The sequence below is a fragment of the Pleuronectes platessa genome, chromosome 20 (genome assembly GCF_947347685.1).
Source record: "Pleuronectes platessa chromosome 20, fPlePla1.1, whole genome shotgun sequence".
Classification (NCBI taxonomy): domain Eukaryota; kingdom Metazoa; phylum Chordata; class Actinopteri; order Pleuronectiformes; family Pleuronectidae; genus Pleuronectes; species Pleuronectes platessa.
In genome coordinates this window covers 13,465,412-13,486,149 of record NC_070645.1, presented here as the reverse complement: position 1 = coordinate 13,486,149, position 20,738 = coordinate 13,465,412, and the positions used below count along the sequence as shown (strand labels likewise).

General features: G+C 45.2%; 1 protein-coding gene across 1 annotated transcript in view; it reads left to right on the top strand.

Annotated features, from left to right (window-relative positions):
• ntng1a (netrin g1a) overlaps positions 1–20,020 on the top strand; it is an 87,954-nt gene extending 67,934 nt beyond the window's left edge. Inside the window, 5 exon segments of the mRNA XM_053413068.1 lie at positions 3,926–3,952; positions 10,847–11,014; positions 13,206–13,340; positions 19,769–19,905; positions 19,907–20,020. Coding sequence (XP_053269043.1) covers positions 3,926–3,952; positions 10,847–11,014; positions 13,206–13,340; positions 19,769–19,905; positions 19,907–20,020 — 581 coding nt within the window.
• The last annotated feature ends 718 nt before the right edge of the window (positions 20,021–20,738 follow it).

Here is a 20,738-nt window from a genome sequence, read left to right as displayed (position 1 = left end):
GGCACTTTAAGACTTGCCACCTTCAATTCAGATCTACACATTGAGCGCAAGCGAGCCACCCGGGGCACTCCGGCAAGGCAAGCCCGTAATTTTACTCTGGAGGAATTCAATCAGGTTGCAAACCGCGCGCTTGTGTTTTTGGCCGCCTTTTCTGGAGCTAACCAGTTAGCGATGCCCGTCACCGGCACTGGGCTGCACGCGGCCAAAGAGCTGCAGATGATGATGGATTGCTGTAAAATGACGGTCGCCAGGGAAAGTAATTACCAACTTTGCCTGCGGTGGAAATTCACTAGATAAGCCCTTTTTCAGAGCAGTCCAGGTAAAGCACCAAGGCAAACAGGTGAGACACATCGAAGGTCAGCATAGAATGGATAGTGACCGACACAATGTAATAATGCCCATATCACACACACACACACACACACACAAACACACACACACTGACTTCCACACCAGCAGCTGAATGTGCTCTCAACTTTCTGTCTGCACACGTGAGGACACACTGAGGCTGAATAAATGACAGAGTAGCGTGTTCACAGAGGAAATGGGATGTGTGCCAATAGATCCATGGGTTGCACATTTCATTATGGCTCTCTGATAACCCATTAGCAAGGTTACAGCGATGGTCTTGGATGGTTGACAGCGTAACTGGAACCGAACCAGTGAAGGATGGACATGCAGCAGTGGGAATTGTGGCCGCGCTGCTCTGTGAAGTGACATTTATTGTACATCAGTCGCTGCTTCCATGACTCTGGCCCTCTTCTGTGTTTTAATGGTCAAATGTGCACGTGTGGCATGTGCTGACCTCACATGCACACGTATCATGTTCAGTGAATCGCACGGCCCTCGCAGATCATGTTCACCACCCAGCGGCTCGCAAACCGTGATCCCCGCACCGCTCGTAAAAATCAATGGAGCCCACCGTCATATAAGCGGCTCCTAATGCTCTTCCTGTACGATAGGACACAATTAGATTGCAGCCGTGCCCGTAATGGCGGGGGCAAGGCAGGTGAACGGGATTGGAAATGATGGTGATTGAAAATTAATCGAATGACCCAACATGGGATCCCGGACATCTGCTCGAACCCCACAGGTAGTTCATAAAGCAGCGGATAATTACAACGGACGGAACTGGTGTCCCGGATCAGGACTCAGGAGAAATGGTTATCTGACCTCGAATTCAAGTGACAAAGGAGCGCTTTCTTAAAAAAAAAAAAACTTGCCCACAACATGATTTATATAACAAATACATTATATTCACATCAGGAAAATGATAGTCAATATACTGCAGTAGATCAAAGCACCACAGGGAGGACTGTAGGCAAGTACATGCAGCAACTATTTTTCACTAATTTAAGAAAGTAGCTTTTTTCCCAATGTTGATATGAACATGGTCTTATTGGAGGTACAGACCCCTCCAGTGCATCAGTGTCACTCATGGGTCAAACATCAGTCATGTGCTGTCACTACTGTGCAGCTCATCATGATAGTTTTGTCCATAAACACTGTTATAAAGAATATTCTCTATGAACTGTGATGGACACCAATAGAAGTCTTTGCCTGTTTAAACAAAGCTGCCTGTCTACCAACCACTCAATGTCAAGTATATAAAGACACAGCTCACGACGACAAGATGATGGATGTCATACAAAATTCTTTAGTCCAATCCCCAAATCACGATGTTTGGATCAAATGCAAACAATGTAAACAAGACATCAGACTTTCAGAGGTGAAAAAGACCATAGTTTGCAATTCATGTGCAAGTAGATCAAGATAATCTGACATTCCTATTCTCGGTTACTGTTTCCACAATGGGGTGGGGGGGTTGGTTATTCACATACAACCTGCATATACTTCCCACTGTAGTGACTTATTATTTATAGATGTGAGCTCGTCACCTGAATTCATAGCAATTACACATTTAATCAGCTTTCACAAAGACACACGCAACGCTTTTAATTAGTGATCAGACTATGAAAACATGAATCATGATTCTTTTCAGATGCTCTTCCAATCACTCTGCAAATTAATAATCCAATGAGATCAGATTCAAATTCCATTGCAGCAATTGCTGGCACTATTAAAAACACAATAGTGAAGCCACAGGTAATATGTGTGTGAACTGTTTTTAGTGTCCGACGTGTGTCCGTGTTGTGACAGCGACGCTGCCGGATCAAACTGCACTCGGTGATTAAGGTGATCGCGATCCCGATTGTCCTTGTCCTCGTCCTTCCTGTCTCCTGGTTAGCATCTGCTCAGCCCCTTGAGGTTTGACATCCATTATGCTCTGCCTCCGCGTGTCAGCGCAGCCTCCTGTACTTCACTGCTCTCAGACAGGTCACAGGTTTGGCTCCTAAATACGGCTGGCAGGCAGAGATCACAGGGAGAGTGATTGAATGACAGGAGTTGGATCAAAGTCCACGCGCACTATCATACACTCTCAAACACACACACACACACACACACACACTCTCAGGAAATCCTCAGGTTCCCAGGATATTGCGGGATAGCTCCATTAGATGAAAGGCCACACAGATGCCTGCTCGCCTCCTCAGCTTCCTCCGCCGTAGGTTGGCGGTGAGCTGGTGACGAGACAGATGTAAGCAAAGAGAAGAGAGGGCTCTTTTTTTTTATTTTATTTCTTCTTCTGCAGTTTACATCAGTGCATTTCTCCTGCTGCCCAGGAGGCTTCCCCTCCTATAGCGAGGGGGTTGTTTGTTTTTGTGGGTAGACTGCGGTATTGAGGGTAGGAGGTAGAGGGAATGGGAGGGTGGGCTTCTGCTGAAAAGGATGATTTGAAAAAGTGGAGCTGGCGTTGACGTCCCGGAAGCAGATTCCTCTGAAAAACGAAGGCTTATCCCAAAATACACAGTGTTTTCTAACACAAGTGTCTGAAGTCACCAGAAATATGAACGAGTGTGCCATTCCCATTGAGAGACCCAAATATGACCCAAACCAAGATGTTGGTAGTTGGATCAGATGGCGCGTGCACGTTTCCTCAAACAGCCAGCCAGCTGCCTGGTGTGGGGGAGATCTGGTCACCATGGGGATGAGACAGACTGTATTATCTGCTCAGTGGCTGTCTGGCACGAGGGATTGCTTGATGGAGGGACAGGCAGGCAGCAGGATAAGACATGTCTTCCTTTGGCGTCGGGGGCCAGTGTTTGCCATCTATGATGCTATTTGATATGTGTGTGTGTGTGTGTGCATTCGGCATCATGTGTCTTTGGCAGCGTGTTTTTGAGAGACTGATGAGCCGGGAGCCGTCTGAAAGCAATGTGCGACTTTACTAAAACACTAGTGCTCTGACTGTTTGGAATGGGCTGTTTCCTTGGCCTGTGTTGATACTCCAGAGAACCCTCAGAATTATTATTTGTCATTACAGAGTCCTCAGATGGTTCTACAATGCACTGTCACTTTTTTTTTATTGTTTGCATGGTTCAAGTTGTGTGTAGAGCTTTATCTAAACATTCCGTGGTGCAGAGGAAAGCAAGAAAACTATGTGTTCATCTGGTTTTCCAGCAATCGAGCCGTGGCACATCCATGATCTTGCAACTTCTTTCTTTAGCACCCATTTTAGAGTCAATGTCGTTCATAAAATTAATCAGATTGGCTTTATTATTGACTTGTCGTGAGCCCAAAATGAGTTTGTGACATGTTTATCATTTGCTCTGTGACCTTTTCCTGGCTCTTCTAGTACAGATATCAAGGCAGACTTAAGAAAACAGGATTCAAACAAAAAGTGTGAAGCTTGAATAAAGGTTAAACACTTACAAGATCACTAGCACTCAGTTTATACCTTATTCCAGGTGTCTCCAGCTCATCCTGATGGATCAGGGTCAACAGTTTATTTCTAGGGGGGAAATGTTGCAGTAACACGGTTGTATGCCTGTAATGTAATTCTTCTTCTCTTCCTCTCTTGCAGGTATTCCTAATAACATTGGTCCAGTTAGTAAGTAAACAGTTACAAAGGATCTATATGACTGCTTGGTGCCTTGCTTTGCCTATTGTATCCCCCTGCAGCATACATCCTCTTCAACTCTGTGCCAAGTGTTCATTTCTGATTCCAATAATCCTGTGAAGAATCACTCAACACTCGAATGACCTTTTCTTTATTTCTTTTGTGGTGGGCTGTAGGTTGAGGGTGTAAGAAGTATTTCATGATATGGACGTATTTAAAAAAAATTGTTATTGTTCATTTAGTTTATCCAGACTCGACTCAACCAGATGACACTTGCCTGGCTCTGAATGCCGAATGCCATTTGTTATTTTTACCTCTCTCCCAATGCATTATAAATAAATGGCATCTAGACTTTATTAAAGTGCCAGGACCTCTCTGGCAGTATAATGTCACAGGAGGTCATTTTAATATAAGCCGCGAGCGCCTCGGCTGGTATTATCTTCGTCAACCAGTAGCCCCCGAGGAGGAGGAGGAAGAAGAGAGGTGCCATGACTCAGGTTACCGCTGCCTGGAAGGCTGTGTGGTGCAGGAACCGCACGACTGTATTGAACAAGTCAAAGTGCATTCACAGCCTGGCTCCACTCTCCTCAGCTGCTCCCACTGAGTCGGTTCGCTTCCCGGGGGCACCACATTGATCAGGCATGTCACCCCCTCCCTGTCCAATCCTGGACCCACATAGAGCGGCTGGTTAAAGAGAACTTTCTGATAAACTTGCCCAGTGATAAACTTTCCTGTTAAATGGTGATAAACACCAAAGCTGCCTGTAGTCGTAACTGTCGGCTCCAGATCTATTCTAAGCCTTTAGTGAGTCATGGACGTCCACTGGTTTCATCCAAACATTAGTTGATACAGTTGTTGCTTTAATGCAATAGCTATGGATTTAGACACGCAGTATTATTTGAAAACATTATGAAATCAGTTTCCCTTTTGGTCAGAGTCACAAAACCCTCAGACTTTCAGGTTCATTTCTATTTAGCTCAACTTGAAATCCGGTGACTTGCTGGGAGTTAGTTGAGAGGACTGATCACTCTCTGTTTGTCAAATATAGAGCTGAGACCAGGAGACAGTTGGGTCAGCTTATCATAAAGGCTCAAAGCAGGAGGTACACCTCCAGCTCGGCTCTAAATAAAGACTGGCATGCTGGTGGAGCCCAGGGACCCAGTTTGAATCCTGGTTCGGCCGGGCCTTTCTGTGTAGAGTTTCCATATGTCCGCAAAAGACACGCAGACTGGGGATTAGGTTAAATTGACCATATACGTGAAATTGTAAATGAATTTTTTGTGATATTTCGGTGACCTGTTAGGAGTGTACCCCAGTCTCACACCCAATGTTGGCTGGGATTGGATCCAGCTCCCTCTGCAACCCTTAAAGGAAAAGCGGTGTAGATAAAGGAGGCATGGACATCTAAAGCTCACTGCTAAACTCATCACGTCTTGTTTATTTAATCTAAAGAAGTGTGAAAAAGAAACAAGTCGTTTCAGTCTCTCTGTTCCACGTGACATTGGTTTTGATCCTCCTCTCTAACTCTCAGCAAAAAAAGGAACAAGTGCATCTCACAACACATCAAACTGTTTTTAAGCTCTATTATGTGGCTAATGTTCATATTTCCAAAAACAACGCTAGTGCCTTACTTTCACTCAACAATTAGTTAATGCTCAAGTGTTTTACCAAGGGAAATGTTGGACTCTCTCCCACACACACACACACACACACACACACACACACACACACACACACACACACTGCTCTTGTTTTCACCATTTAAGAGCTAAGACGATCGCTGGGCAAGTTTCCCACAACGTGCTGTGACAGACGCGGGGTGGAAACAGATTGTTCCCAGGTGGTTTTTTAATCCGGCTTTAGAGTGGCGGCCGACACAGGAAGTGAACACTGGCTGCAGAGTCTGTTGCCTTGTCGAGAATCAGAAATGGACACGTGGCCGAGAAGAAAGAAACTCCCTCCTCCTCCTCCCCCTGGTGTTCTCCAACTGCTTGCCTCCACCACCACTGCCTTACACTGAAGGAATTATGCCTCCACCACAAGCATGGCCTGAGTTTATTATATGTGTGTATAGATGTGTGTGTGCATGTGTGTGTGTGTATGACTGTGTGTGCATGCTCTTCATACATGCTGTTTGTACATGCATACATATCCACATGATTCCTCTCCGTCCCATCCAAATGCCAGGCCAGATCATGTCCAAAGGCTGACCCTCAAATCCTTTTTATGGGGAGAGTGCGCATGCTGATAAATCTGTGTGTGTGTGAGTGTGTGTGTGTGTGTGTTGGGTGAGGGGAGTTGGCGATGTAGAAAGGACACTCCGACAAACCAACGTCTTCACTTATCATCCGGATTGTCCCACAGGGATTTAGAGTTCCCACAAGTGGCCGTACTGTCACAGCAGTCTCTCTCACTAAAACCCAAACAGCGACTCGCTGAAGAGGGTGAGGATGTTTGTCGTGCAAACACGAGCCCGGTTCACGTCCTCGTTCTTAAAAGACCTGAGAATAAAGTGCATACAAAGAATGCTGCACAATGTTGTTAAATGGACGAGATGTAAAGCTAAAAAAAAAAATTAAACAATGCACTTTTCATTTTGTTGTTGGAAGATAATAGAAGTCCTTATTGACTTTTCTCAATTCTATTCCAAGTTTATTAAACCAAGCAGAATTGTCTAATGTGGACCATTAAGGGGAAATTAATATTTTAAAAAAACAACACAAAGCAGCCCTGGCTCTGTAAGATTGCATTTCATTATGGGTATGACATTGATTAAAACCCATCACCACTCATTTAGTTCGCCTTACCTGAACATTCTCCAAATCAAAACAATTAATGGAAGCCAGACGTGTGTTACATCCAATCAATGGCCAACATGGGATAATTAAAATGAAGTTACTTTGCCGGTCATGCTTAATTCACTCGTTGAATGTCATACTGTTTTTGATGACATAAATGCAAACGTGTTGTTTAAAAAAAACACACACCACTTCACAGGTTTGCAGCTGTGAGCCCTGAGTGTGAGCGCTGATGTGGTGTGCCCTCCTTCTTGAGCTCTCTATTTGTTAATGTGTCATTTCCAAAGAGCCTCCACTGACTTTAACCCGCTGGAGACGCCACGGTTGTCACCGATGCGTTGGTTCAGCTGGGGGATGATATAATATAAAAAACAGGAGATTGTGGGATAGTCTTATGTTCAGTTTCAAACCAGAGCCTGTTAATAGTAGGTATTAATGTGGGGTCCTGATAGAGTCAAAGTTAAAGTAATACTCGATTCCAGTGCTGTAAATAAAAAGGTCAGAAGCACTTCTCCATGTGTGAAATGAATTATCTCTAAAACCAGCCTCGTTACGAGCCGTCATACTCCGGCTGATAGGCGTCTTGCCAGGACGCCGCTGGATGTTAATTACCCCCGATTGCATGATTAATGGAGTCAGTGGCGAAAGGACAGAAAGATCAAGTGAAGAGATGAAGGGGCAGGATGAGAAAACTTATCCATATTCCTCCCTCTGCTTGAGTCCTCTCCATTTCCAAACCACAGAGTATTTCCCTGACACGGAAATACCGACTTGTATGTAATTATGAGGTTATGCTGCCCACAGCAGTCCGTCATTCCAAGTCCCAACACCTGCCATTATTTATTCATTGTTATTCCTCCACCAGTAATACACTGTAATTAGATATCGATTACATAGTCGATGTGATGAATTAAACAAAATGCCCCCTAAAGGCTTAATTTGCCATACATAGTTTAGACCCGCTTGCATTAATCATGACTTCAATACAGAGTTTAAAAGGGGTTTTATCTCTTTTATTTGTTTCCTTCAGTTTTTCACTCATCATCGTCATTGCCATGAACATGCACACACACAGCAAGCCTATGTGCGTCACACAAATTACATACAACGTCTCTCCAGTGTCCGTTTACTGGCTCTCTGGATGCATTCTCTTTGCTCGTCCATGTCAGCCCTGCCCCATTATGTACTTGATGTTCCCTCAGTTTATGACTCTAGCCATGCTGGACATGTTCATGTCTCCAGTTGTGTGTGTCCACTATCATGTAGTCCCCTCCCCCCCCCCCCCTCCACCCCCTTTTAGACCTACAGGTAGAGTGCATCACACAAGCGCACATGAATAACTCCTGGTTTCTCTCAATTGCACGCAGTTCGGCCGAATGTGTCATCCCTAGGTGTCGCTAACCGAAAAGAAGGTAGGCATCACAGATTATGCAACAACTATGTTTTTCCACAGATTGTGTTCCTATAGAAAGAAGAAAAAAATAACTGGTGGTAAAGAGTATTTGTGGGTAGCATCTTCCCCCTTTCTAAACTAGTCTGTAGCGTTGTCCTGTCTGGCTCGTGATAAAGGATTATTTGGGATCCTTTAGTGGATGCTTGTGTATTAACGAGTGCGCCCAAGTTGTCACTTCCTGTAATGGCATGCGTTATCTTTTGTACATTGATGCATACGCACTTGATCTTAATTAGGTGTAGAGACATTCAAACCTGTCTGAGCGCGTCAGGAGGAGAAGCAGGAGACGTTACACGTTGGTTTGTATGCAGAGTGATGTCAGGTTAGCTTCTTCCATCTTGCGGATGTGATGTGCAGCCACCTCGCAACAACTAGCACACAACCACTGGGCTCTGTGTTCCCATGGCCGCAGCCAAGCGCACTTGGTGAATGTATCAGGAGCTTATGTCACCCGGTACAATGGCAGAGGCTAAGCCTGCTATTTCTTTTTTTCCCACTGTTTGTTATATGTCTGGAAAGGAACGGAGGGATAGATGTGTTCACTGTGAGCCAGCTTCCTTACCCACGCTCCTCTGCACAGATTTATAGGGTGAAAATTCTTGGCCGTCCTCCCCCGAGGTGGAGAGTAGCTTGTCAGGGGACAGTTTCTGTCTGGGGAAACGAACAGAGGCTTTTAAATTCTACAAAGCACTTGTAAATGAAATGAATCGTTAAAGAGGAACCAAAATATTTGAATTGTTCGTCATCTGAGGCGTTTGTAGCAGATGCTGCTCCGCGCAGCCAACTTCACTTGGCAATGTCACTCTTTATTTCCCAATGCCATCAATCATCATTATTGCGTATGTTTCTATCTTTTTTTTTTTTTTTTTTCTTTTACAGTTATCAAACACGATGCTCACTATTCTTAATTCTCTGACATCACATGTTTTGTGTTGAATTTTGCAATATCATGTTTTTGTTGTTGTTTGTTTCTTCTTTAATTTGTCCAGTAGCTCCACAAGTTGCATTGTCCACTGCCCCTTCTGTCCACGTTGCAAACAGCAAGCGAGGTAGGAGCTCTGGAATTCATTGAACACCTTGCCCCGCCCCCCAACCCCACCCCAAAGATGATCCCCAAGCCTTCTCACTGTGTGAACTGATGTTTCTGTTTAGCTGTAAGCCCCCTAACCCCTGCAGCACCAACCCAATGCAAGAAAACTCTGCATCTGTATCCTCAGCTCAGTGCTGGACTGATGGTTCTCTCTGTCGAGGGCACGCAGAGGATCCCTCCGTCTATGGAATCGTCTCTAAACACTATAAAAGTCCCCTGGAATCATATCTTTTTCAAGGCAAATGAAGTGGGTGTTTGAGCCTGCAACTATTTTTGGGGAATGTGTTTCTAAGACTCCTGACTTTTTTATTCCCCGTGTGTGAATGATTTATGACCTTAGCCTATTTCGGTAAAGGAGAGATTATTTGTCTTGTGAGACTGAGGTATCTAATGCAGATAGCTTACAGTCGGAAAGGACTCTCTGCTTCAGGTGAAAGGTAGAGTGGACTAGACGTGCTGCTCCTTCATTTCCAAGCCTTTGTCCGACTGTTAGTGGCCAGACCTGACCTCAATACAGATCCTTAATAACCACAATCCCTTGGACCAAAGCCCCATCTATTCTGGATCCGTGAGTGGGCTTTGTGTCCGAGCGGCTGCCAGCGAGGCTTAAGGGTCACATCTGTCTGCGCCGTGACACATGGTGTCAGTGGTCACTCAGCGTGGCAGACTGATCCTCACTTGAAGAGAGCTGAGCTGGGGCTGCCCCCTCCCATCCTGCTTCCCTTAGGGCAGGCCTGTCAGTGACTATCATGGAGTGCGGCATGAGGTTTTGCAGTCCAGCTACAACTCCATATTTCTAATTTAGCACGACATAACACTGCATAGCGGGCAATGACACACTCTCCCGACTGCAACTCAGCACATGCTCCCTCGCCTTACTGACCGCTGAAGTTGCAACGAGCCTTTAAGAACGACTCCATAGCTACTTTAAATGCTTCTGTTTGACAAGTTCAGGGTTTCTTGGACTTGAAACTCATCGGGCATTTCATTCCACGGGTTTTGCGACATGAAATAGGGATTAAAAGTTTCATCTCATCCTCTCTCATCACTTCAAACCAGATGATCAGCTCAGTAACACAGATAAAAAACGGGTTTTCCCACAGCCTATTCCCCGAGCTGAAAGATCCATTTCATTCATGGTTTGACCCCGCCTTGCGCTGTGTGGTGCTCCCGATGTGACCGTGTCTCTGTGCCATCACCCCGGAGTCTCCCTCGCCTCGTGTTGTGGTGTGTTTGAAGTGATGTGACCCGTTAGTCCTACTAACGCTCTGCTTCTTTATGTGATGCCTTCTCAGACTCCGGCTGTGTCCATGCCGGATTAAACATGAACTGCCCCTCCCTCTCTCATCCCTTACCCGACATCTCCTCCCTCACGACGCAGCCCTCCATTTTAAACCTTGCATGCCATCGCGCCTCGCTCAAGTTCCTGCTAACCCTACCGCCGTAGCACTCCCAGCAACAACAGCAGCAGTTTCTACACTCCCTACCGCGTCTCTCTGTCTCTGTTCTCCCCCCCCCCTCACACCTCCCTCTCTCTTTGCAAGACTGCGAATGCTTCGGCCACTCCAACCGATGCAGCTACATCGAAGTGCTAAACACCGTCATTTGCGTGAGCTGTAAGCACAACACTAGGGGCCAACACTGCCAGCTATGCAAGCCGGGCTACTACCGCAATGCCTCGGCAGAACTGGACGCTGAAAATGTGTGCATAGGTCAGTCCCCCACTCGGGCCCCTTTCACCGCCACCCTGCTTTTCACATGAACACTTTCGCCACCTCACCTCCTGTCTATGATTTGTCACCAGAGAAAGTGTTGCATCTCATCCCCCACCGCTCCATCACCTGTGCGCCCTCCCACCTCCATGTCTTTCAGTGGTCTCCACATCGTCCTCTCCTGCCTCTTCAGCTCACCGGTGTCACCCATTAACCTCCCTGTCAGAATGAGTGTTTTATGGAGGACTCTAGTCTCTCAGCTTTAGTCAGACACACAGGAACTTGAAACTGGTTGTCAGTCTTTCTTTCAGGTATGAATATAATTATCTGCAGAATGAAATTTGGGCTTGATGCAGTATTTTGTAGATAGCTTGTACTTACTGTACTCTGCAGTTGGTTTCTAGCTTCTAGCCTGGATCTAATACAATAAGACAAGCATTGATTTAAAGACAGAATGATTCTGATTAGCAGATAGAATGATAAAGTATGTGCACAGACTAATGAAAACACTAAAACTATGGAAAACATTATCATAAAGAGTGGAACCTTGGGGGAAACAGTTACTGTAACTGTAACTAACTATTTAACAGGTTTCAATCACTTTTGTTTTCGTACCAGAACTGAAAAGTGTCTCAAACAGAAACCTGCTGTTTCCTCTCCTTCTTGTCTTTATACTGATATCTCTCAGAAATGTCATCCCTTAAGTATATGTATCATTTGTGAGCAAAATATTACAATTTGAATCATTTAAATGCTCATATACGATTAAGATATATCTGTCAAATTAGTTTTTCAGCATCTGTGAAAAAACAGACGATGACAGATAACTAATTCGTTATCGGTACAATCAATGCAAGGAGTTAAAAAATGAAAGGCCATTTTCATCAGGTGTTTCCGTTATTTTGTCCGTGACCTTTATGCAGGCATTCATTGTCTGTTTTTCTTATGTGGGAAAAATTGCATTCCCACGTAGCTCCTCAGGCAATAGTTTGGTTCTCCATTGGATTCCTTAGCTGGCATGTGGAGTGCGGGCTCTGAGCGCTCACTGCCATGTGCATATGTGAGTCCTTGGGGGGGTGGAGGTGGATGAGGCGCTGGGAGTGGGGATGGGGGGGGGGGGGGGGGGGGTCTGACAGGCGACAAGAGTTCTGAGAGAGATGTCGCGGCGAAGTCACACCGCCACAGTCCGAGGTGCCACACAAGTGCACATGTCATATACATGAAGTGGCCTCGGGAGTAGCAGCTGAAACCCGTCGGAAGGCGTTGGAAGTCACCGAGGCGTTACCTCGTGCCAAACTCGCCGTCACCCTGCCTCTCTGTCACTGACCCGTACCCCCGGCCCCCCCTCCCCCATCCGTTTGTCACCCACCGCCGCCTCCCTCCTCTCGCCTGACCCCTGGATGCCACTGGGGCGCAGCCACGTGCAGCCAGTGCTGCCGCAGAAGGTGTGATGTGATGGTCAGGGGCTGTCAAATAGGTGTCACTTGACTGCAGAGTGCTTCAGTCGCAGTGGGAAACTGGAAGGTCAGTCGAGCGTAGGTAACTAGAGACTTGATAGGTTCCTTTTTTGAGTAGCCTTTTATAAAGGATATCCAGACTAATCTCAGTGAGGAACGAGTAATGCTAAAGAGGCATTAGAAGGTTATTTCAAATTCTTAGATGGGAAGTAAGATGGATTACAACAATGCCCATTTCAATGTTCTGCATTCTCATTCCTACAAAATCTTCACCCTTGTCTCTGTGTCATTTGCCACCAATCGATCTGACACAAGCTCATCACATTCCCTCTCCTCTTTCCATCTTCCTCTCTCTGTCTGTATGAATGAATCAGATTTCAGAAAACGCATGTGCAGATTAGCTCATTATATTCACCATAATTCAAAGCTACTGATAAATGCTTGGCATATATGCTCATTGCACAATGTATATATCAACATAAGAGTAAAATAAATTCTGTACAGACTGAAATGATAACAATGTGTTCATGCATCTAGAATCAACTTCATTCTTGTCTCATTCTGTCTCCATTAAGGTTGAAATGGTTGCATTTTTTTTAAATCTATTCACATTTTTGACCAGTTAAAAGCTTCTAGTCGAGCTCGAGGACTGTGGTCTGCACTGTGTGGAGGAAAGTCAAAAGCACCGCCCTGTATCCAGCCTGTGTGTGTGTGTGTGTGTCTTGTTTTTCCAGAGTGTAATTGTAATCCATTTGGCTCAGTCAGTGATCGCTGTAATGGCACAGGATTTTGTATATGTAAGGAGGGCGCTACAGGGCCCAAGTGTCAGGAGTGCCTACCCGGCTATTTGTGGGACGATGGCTGCAAATGTAAGTAGAACCGCAAAAAATCAACCTCCCTACGCAGCTCCCGCCTGTGCTCCCCCCCCCCCCCCCCCCCCTCAGCTCTGTCTCTCTCTGCTCTCCCTTCTCATCTTTTATCTCTCTGTGTGGCTCCTGAGCTTCACCTGGACGTGTGTGCTGCACATGCGCAGGACTGCCTTTACAAATACAGACCCACACCATGAACTAACCCAATACACTCAGCCATTGGATTCACTAACTGACCCCCGCTTTATCATCAATACCGAGCGCAAAGGAGAAAAACAACGGCCTGGCGGGACGTGCATGCTGCTCAGTTATTCAGCCATGTCGCACATCAGCAACACAACAGCTGAGTCAATATTGACCGCTGGACACGCTGCGTGTGATCTGTTTGAGGAGCCATCACCCGCTCGCTGTTCTCCACAGAAGGACAATGTCATCCAACACCAACATTTGTTTGAAGGGGAATGCAGGTCATTTTGAGTTTCACTCCATTTATTAGTCTACCTTCTTTATTTCCCCCTGGTCATTGTGCACTGCATGCAATGCCTGGTCTAGTTTTTTTTTTGTTGCTTTCTTCAAATGTCACCAATTTGTCATTGTTTGCTTCAAACATCAACGACAAAACCTACAGGAGAGAAAGTGCACGCCTCACGACGAGGTGATTACTTCCTCTCTGACAAGTTCGAGAACGAACCCCTTGACCTTTGAAGACGTGAAACCAGCGTCGCAGACACTGGTTATTCTTAATGGCAGGGGGCGGATCCAGTGGAGCAGCTGAAATCTGAATGCTCCCTAAAATCCGTCTTTCCTGTCATTAATCTTTTTATTTTGAATGAACGAATCACTCACTAACAATGCTAACAGTACATATGACAATTGGTTAAGACTTAATATCTTAGCTTTTTTGAAGAACACAATGTGCTTGAACAGAGAACAATTTTCTTAATATGTTCAATGACGTGTGGGTTTCTACAAAGCTAAAGAGCTAACAGTAAACAAGGAATGACTTACATGTGCACCTTGCCATTATCTTACTATGTGTTGGACCTTTGTGTAAAATGTGGCCCCTTCATGTCGCCTGATTGAGAAAAATACTTGATCCTCCACCATTGCAGGAGCAGTTTAGGTATAAATTACTCAACCTCTTTGCACTGCTCTCACTTGTCTTGTGCTGGTTTAAAATGCTTGCAGAACTTATTGCCAGACAAGCTGCTAATTGCTGCTAATTGACCGACCATGATTAGGTTAATTGAGATCTACAGAGCTTCTCCACAAGGTGGTGACACCTTTGTGCCTGCCTCCTGTAGCTCAGCATTAATCTCTGTCCTGGCGAACAAAGGGGTCCTGAATACAATCCTGTAACGTGGCATAAAGCTGTGGGATCATCTCAAGTTTTATTTCTAAGTCAGCCTGAAAAATGAAAAAAAGAGGAACTACCTGGCAATGGACGGTCTCCTCTTTTTATTTACAGTGATCCAAATCTGCAGCTTTTTATTGTGTGATTATTGAAAATCCTAAGAGCAACGATCATTTTGATTGAGGATTTCTACGTGGTAGAAATTTGAATGAATTAGCGCTTCGTGAAATCAAAGTAATTGTGAAGTTACTAAACCAAATGACCTAAACCAACTTCAATCAGACAGTTGTTTATATAGAATTTAATATTGATGATAGGATATTGATGAATTCATCAATCTAACTTGGTAAATTCAGAAGCTGCTGCTATGCTGTGGTTTTCCATCGTACACAGAAAAAAAGAAACAGCAAAGACACGACTTCTCTCATCTAATAGTGACAGACACCACAGCTTCATCAAAGACTAAATTAAAGTATTAGTAGAAATGTTTGGAATTCATCGGCTTGATGGAATATAACATCATCAGCCATTAAAACCTGCTTGTTTTTTAAACGATCTGAAAGCAGTTCCTTATTATGATGTAAACCTGTTTATTTTCATGGTGCCTGACAGAGATGGGCGTTTATTAAATAGCATAAATATATTCAGCCGCTTGTGGTGTGAAGACACAGTCAGCATGTGCTTCAGTGAGTGTGAAGACATATGTCACCTTATCATGAATGAAGGGTACGTACAAACCATGAGGAATTAGCACGTAAAACACTGAGAACGTTGACCCGGGTAACAGCTGTAATTAAAAGATTACAAGTAAGAAAATATGTGTTTTCATACAGAGCTGAGTCAACAGATGGAAGAACATTCTGGATGTTCTATTCGGAACAATCTGTCCACAAAAAGTTTGGGCTTGATATTCTATAGGGGCTCGGTATACGTTTGAATCCCTGTCTGTACTAACCCACATCACATAACCACCCACATGCTGGGCATTGCTTGAATAATAGATAGATAGATAGATAATAAATTGTAAAACACAGAATTCTACTACACAACAGCTGTTAGCAAATACTACAGGATCAGCACCAATTGTAGTTGATAATGTTGTCTTCCACACTGGTAGCTGAGGCTAATGCCAGTTTCTCCCAGAAAGGGGCTCATGTGATAGAAAGCTGACGAATCAGAGAAGGCTACATCAATACTGAAAAGACCCAAAGTCCATTTTAGCGGCTCTAAAACATCATAGCAGAGTTGAGGCATGTTCAAGTGGTGAGTGTAGCATAAGAGGTTTCAGTAAAACTGCAACTCCTGAAATGTCCCATCTTAAACTGGAGATTTCATTTACTCTCTTGATGAAATCATTCCTTCCTTAATCTACTTTTTTCAGCAACTCTTTGCAGCAACACCAACACAAGGAGACTCTGTGCTGTATATGTATATATAAAGAAGATTCTCCGGCTGAGTTGTTCCACGGCTGTGGAATCTTTTGAATACTTTGCAGTCTCGACCCTCTTTAGCAGCTGCGATGTTCAAACGCATGGTCAAGACTCTTCTCTGCATGCAGAGCGAAGGATGCAATTAAAACTCAGATCTCTCGTCAAACACATCACATCCCAGACAGGGACCTAGTCCACCAGTCCCGCTCTCTAAATATTATCACTCATATCAAAAGCAAACTTGACAAAGCTTGTGATTTGTGTGGGCTCTGTTAACATGTGGAGAGATTGTTTATGTGAGATGAAGGTGCAGAGCCCTCATGATAATTATGCTTAGTCCGACTGACTGTTCAGGCTTTTAACAGCAATGGTCCCCGCTCCTCAAAAAGAGCTAGAGCCAATCAAACAGCATGAGGAGCAGATCAATCCCCACGATGCATAGTGTTGCACTTATCCCTTCACAGTGCCACAGCATCCTTAATCTTACCGAGGTGACGTCTCTGACGCATCTTGTTTGCGGTGCTCATTTTGAAATAATCAATATGTCGGTTTGAGCAGCCGACAGAGCGCTGCAGGGGTATGCTGTTACCTGAACGCTTTTTAGAGTCTGGCCGTGCTGAGCATCATGCAGATGGCTCAGCTTCAGATGAAAAGCCTCTCTCAGTATCTCTGTGTAAACCATAGTCTGCATCTAAAGAAGGACATGACAGCTTCCTGAAAGTGACACCGAAGCATCTTAATCGCTCTTTGGTGATTTGACTGCAGTATAGGTCATAAAACCCACCTCCTCCATGTTAGTGGATATATAGTGGTGTCTGTCATTATTACATTTGTTCAAGTGCGTGTTTTTACAGTAAGTTTGGTATAAATTAGTTATTTGATGCTATAAAAAAGGAGGTGAAATGCCATGATTGACAGCTGAGACTAATCCAGGATTGTTTGAGTGCATGATGCTCGATTCCACAACTCCATTCTCTAATTGCGACTGGCTCCTAATTATATCACTAGCATTAGAACGCAGTGCTGCTATCAGGGATGTTTTGGCTTCATTACTGGATAATGGGAGGAAGTCCATTGCTGTCCTTCTTTATCTGTAGTCTATGGTGTAAGTAAACTACTCAGCTGATGAGAGTCAGAAGAAAATTTGTCCTTCCTTTAAATCTATTTTTCCAGTTATTGCGGAAATACGCATTTTGTGTACTTGGGCTTAGCCTACTTTGTGGAACGCAGTGAACCAGTTCAAAATTGAGGCTAAATGCAAACCTGAGGAGAACGTCCATGGTGCTGAAGGTAGCGATCCCTCACTGCTATTGTTAGCCGATGGTGTTATCCTCTAAATGTCAACCAAACCGAGTGCAGGCCAGAGTCTCATTGTGGCACATCACCTTTATTCTGGGGTGAAGGGGAATGCTGCACATTGGCCAGTATCTCTGATCAAAGCAGCGGGAGATCCAAGGGGTGGGGCCGGGGGTCACCCCAGCTAAAAGAAAACACGGAATGAGTTAAATGTGCACCTTTCGGAATCAAGAATTGCTCATGGATGTTTGACATAGAAGTGGCCCCCTCTGTGTAAATGTGGCCCCTTTATGGCCCCTGATTTAGACACACCCTACCACGGCCACTGGATCAAACTATCCCAGCTTGAACATGGCTTCTATGTCCCTCAGCCACTCGCCTGTTGCACATTTCAAGCTTATGAAGAATTTTTGAACGCAGAAAAAATACAAAGGCCACAGGAGTTTCTGACCCGCATCAAAGTCTCAATTAACACATTTGATTCTTCTTCTTTGTTATCTTGAAGGAGACATTTTATGACCCGGGGAGAGAAGCTTATTTATTGAGTCATTACTTTAGTTTTTTTGCACAGCGGCCGACGTGCTGGTGAAATTGATATGTCAGCTGGAAGAGGGGAAAAGGGGACAAAGTTTTAGTTGTGCGTGGTAAATGGGGAGCTGTGGCCTGAAGCGAGAACTCACTGAGCCAAACAGCAGCACCCTGTTTTCTGCAACTAACCAGACGTGGCACAAATAGGATTCGCAGAGTCAATGTTTCTTAACGAGCCTCCTATCAAAGCCCTATTTGGCTACTCCTGGGAGACAGCATGCATCCAATTCTGGGGTATTAGGAGAGGGGCCCTGCTATTTGTTGTTGTGATATTTATGTCCCATAGAGTTCATAGATTGCTCACCACATTGTTTTTTCCACTCCCATGAAGGGCTGAAAATGGGCAGAAGTGGCCTCAGTGTTTATCACTGTTTATTTGTCTCTGCTGGTTATTAGTTTGTGCGGCGCTGCTTTGTTTGCCTCCAGCTTGCTTGACAGCTTGCCTCCGCCGGGAATAGAGTGGCCTCGGTGTCCCAGCTCTAAATATACAACAATTTTCACCTGACGTTCAGTTTGTTGAAAGTCAGTGCTGTATTTTTTTTTTGGGGTGGGGGGGGGGCCCTCAAAGGCTTTGAGGAAAGTGTAGATTTATGGAGTTCTCTTATTTAGAAAATGGGAATTACTGAAATGTACTCATGTTACAGACAGAATGATTACATGCAAACAATGGGTGAAAATTGTAAGTGGTTTCTACAAGGGGTTTTAACGGGGAGTTGTATCTGTTTAAATGTCAGGTGCCATGATGTTCAGTTGCATGTCATAATGTTAGAGGAGATGTGCACACTCTAAATATAAGGTGGTGTTAAATTCACTTGTTTAAAGCACAGAGGGCTCAGAGTAGAATACGAGGTGTGATAGACGAGCCCTCTGAGGACACTGTGTGTTGGAGCTGATGTTTCATGAGTTTGTCTCACAAATGAAAATGAATGTTATTACAGTGTGATGCATGCACAGCAGCATTAACAATGGATATATTATATTATATATTATATTATATATAGTTTAAACCTGTTGCAGTTTCCTGTATGTATCGGGAACTTCTAAATTTTGTATTAAAGGAATCATTTGGAATTTTGAGAGTTCAAACTAATACAACCCTCACATCTGTGTCCTAATCCAGGAGCTGCAGCTAGGGGGCAGCACCTCTACTTCTCACTGACCAACACATTATCTCTTGTTTGCCACGTGTCCCATTTGTGACTCTATATAAAGATGGATGACATGAGTAGAGATGTATCGTCCATTTTTATACAGTAAAGGTTTTTCAGAGTTTTTATTTAGTTTATTTACATATTCTTGGCACATGCGGTTTAAATAAATGAAATGTTTGTGTTAACTGGTGAGCATTGAGGTGCTGCTGCAGTAGGCGATAGAGCCAAGCTAGCTGATCCCCCCTGTTTTCAGTCTTTCTGCTAAGCTAAGCTAACATGCCCCTGGCTCCAGCTTCATATCTAGCTCACAGGTGTGAGAGTGAATCAGAGTGAACGTCACAATCTCAGGATTAAGGTGAGGAGGCAGATGTTGAACTATTCCTTAAGGACTTTGTAATAGAAGGGAATATAATGTGGTGGCACTTTACTTGAAGAAAACCTGTGAATATGAGAATCAGTTCGTGTGACAGTTCCCCGTTTCTTCACAGTGAACTCTAATTATATGCTTCTGTTACATTTCAAGTAAAGCGTCACCAACAGCTCTTCTGCATGTTTGTCGCTCACCCCTCTCTCCTGTCTTCACATTGCTCCCCCCCCCCCCCGCCGCAGCCCGGGTGTGCGACAACGAGCTCCTGCGCTGCCAGAACGGCGGCGTGTGTGTCAACAACGTCCGCTGCAACTGCCCCGCGACCTACAGCGGCCTGCTGTGTGAGAAGCCCCGCTGCAGCTCGGAGCTGGGGGGCTGCGGGGGGCCCCGGCTCAGGCCAGGCCCCGCTGACGCCTCCGTCGGCCTTCAGGCTGCTGCTGCTGCTGCTGCTGCTGCTGGGCCCGGTGCTGCTGGGAGAGGCCGCCGTGCTCTGAAGAGACCCATGACCTGGTGGGAGCGATACAGTCCCCAGCCCCCCCTCCACCTTCGACCCGCCCACCTCCCCCCCAGCCTCCCTTCTCAAAAATAACCAACGACCATTAAACGAGAACCACCATGAGCTTTCTGGACTGTACCGTACCGAGCTGTCTCCGCCCCCGCCGGACTCAGCGGACACTTGCGCTGACGAACAGGGAATGTGCCAGACCGACAAGTGCAAAGACTTTTCATTTCATTTTCAAAGATAATATAGAGATGAACTATAGATGCCAGATATTATTATAATAAAAAAAAATGTATAGAGGGACCGAGCGTATGCCTGAAAAGAGTTAAATGAGCAAAGAACAATTATCCCCCCCCCCTCACCTCTCCAACCCAACCACCTCCCTCCTCTAAGCCATACCAGGTTCTTGAGCTCCTTCTAGTTCGAGGAGGGGACAACCGGGGCGATGGACTAGCAGTTCGCTTCCGCTGTTATTGCCAAGGCCACTTAAGCTGCGACCAATCAGCTTCCGCACGGGCCGGCAGTTGGACGCCGATCTCCTCTCCCCCTCGCTCCCTCCGGGGAGGACGCTTCTCCGAACGACTACCGTGATGCTTCGGAACGAGACCGAGAGAGCAGGACAACACGGGGACGCATTCTTTGCTGTCAGTGCATTGTGGATAGAAGGGAATCTGTCCGGACTGCCACTCTGTGACACAAAAAGAAACCTT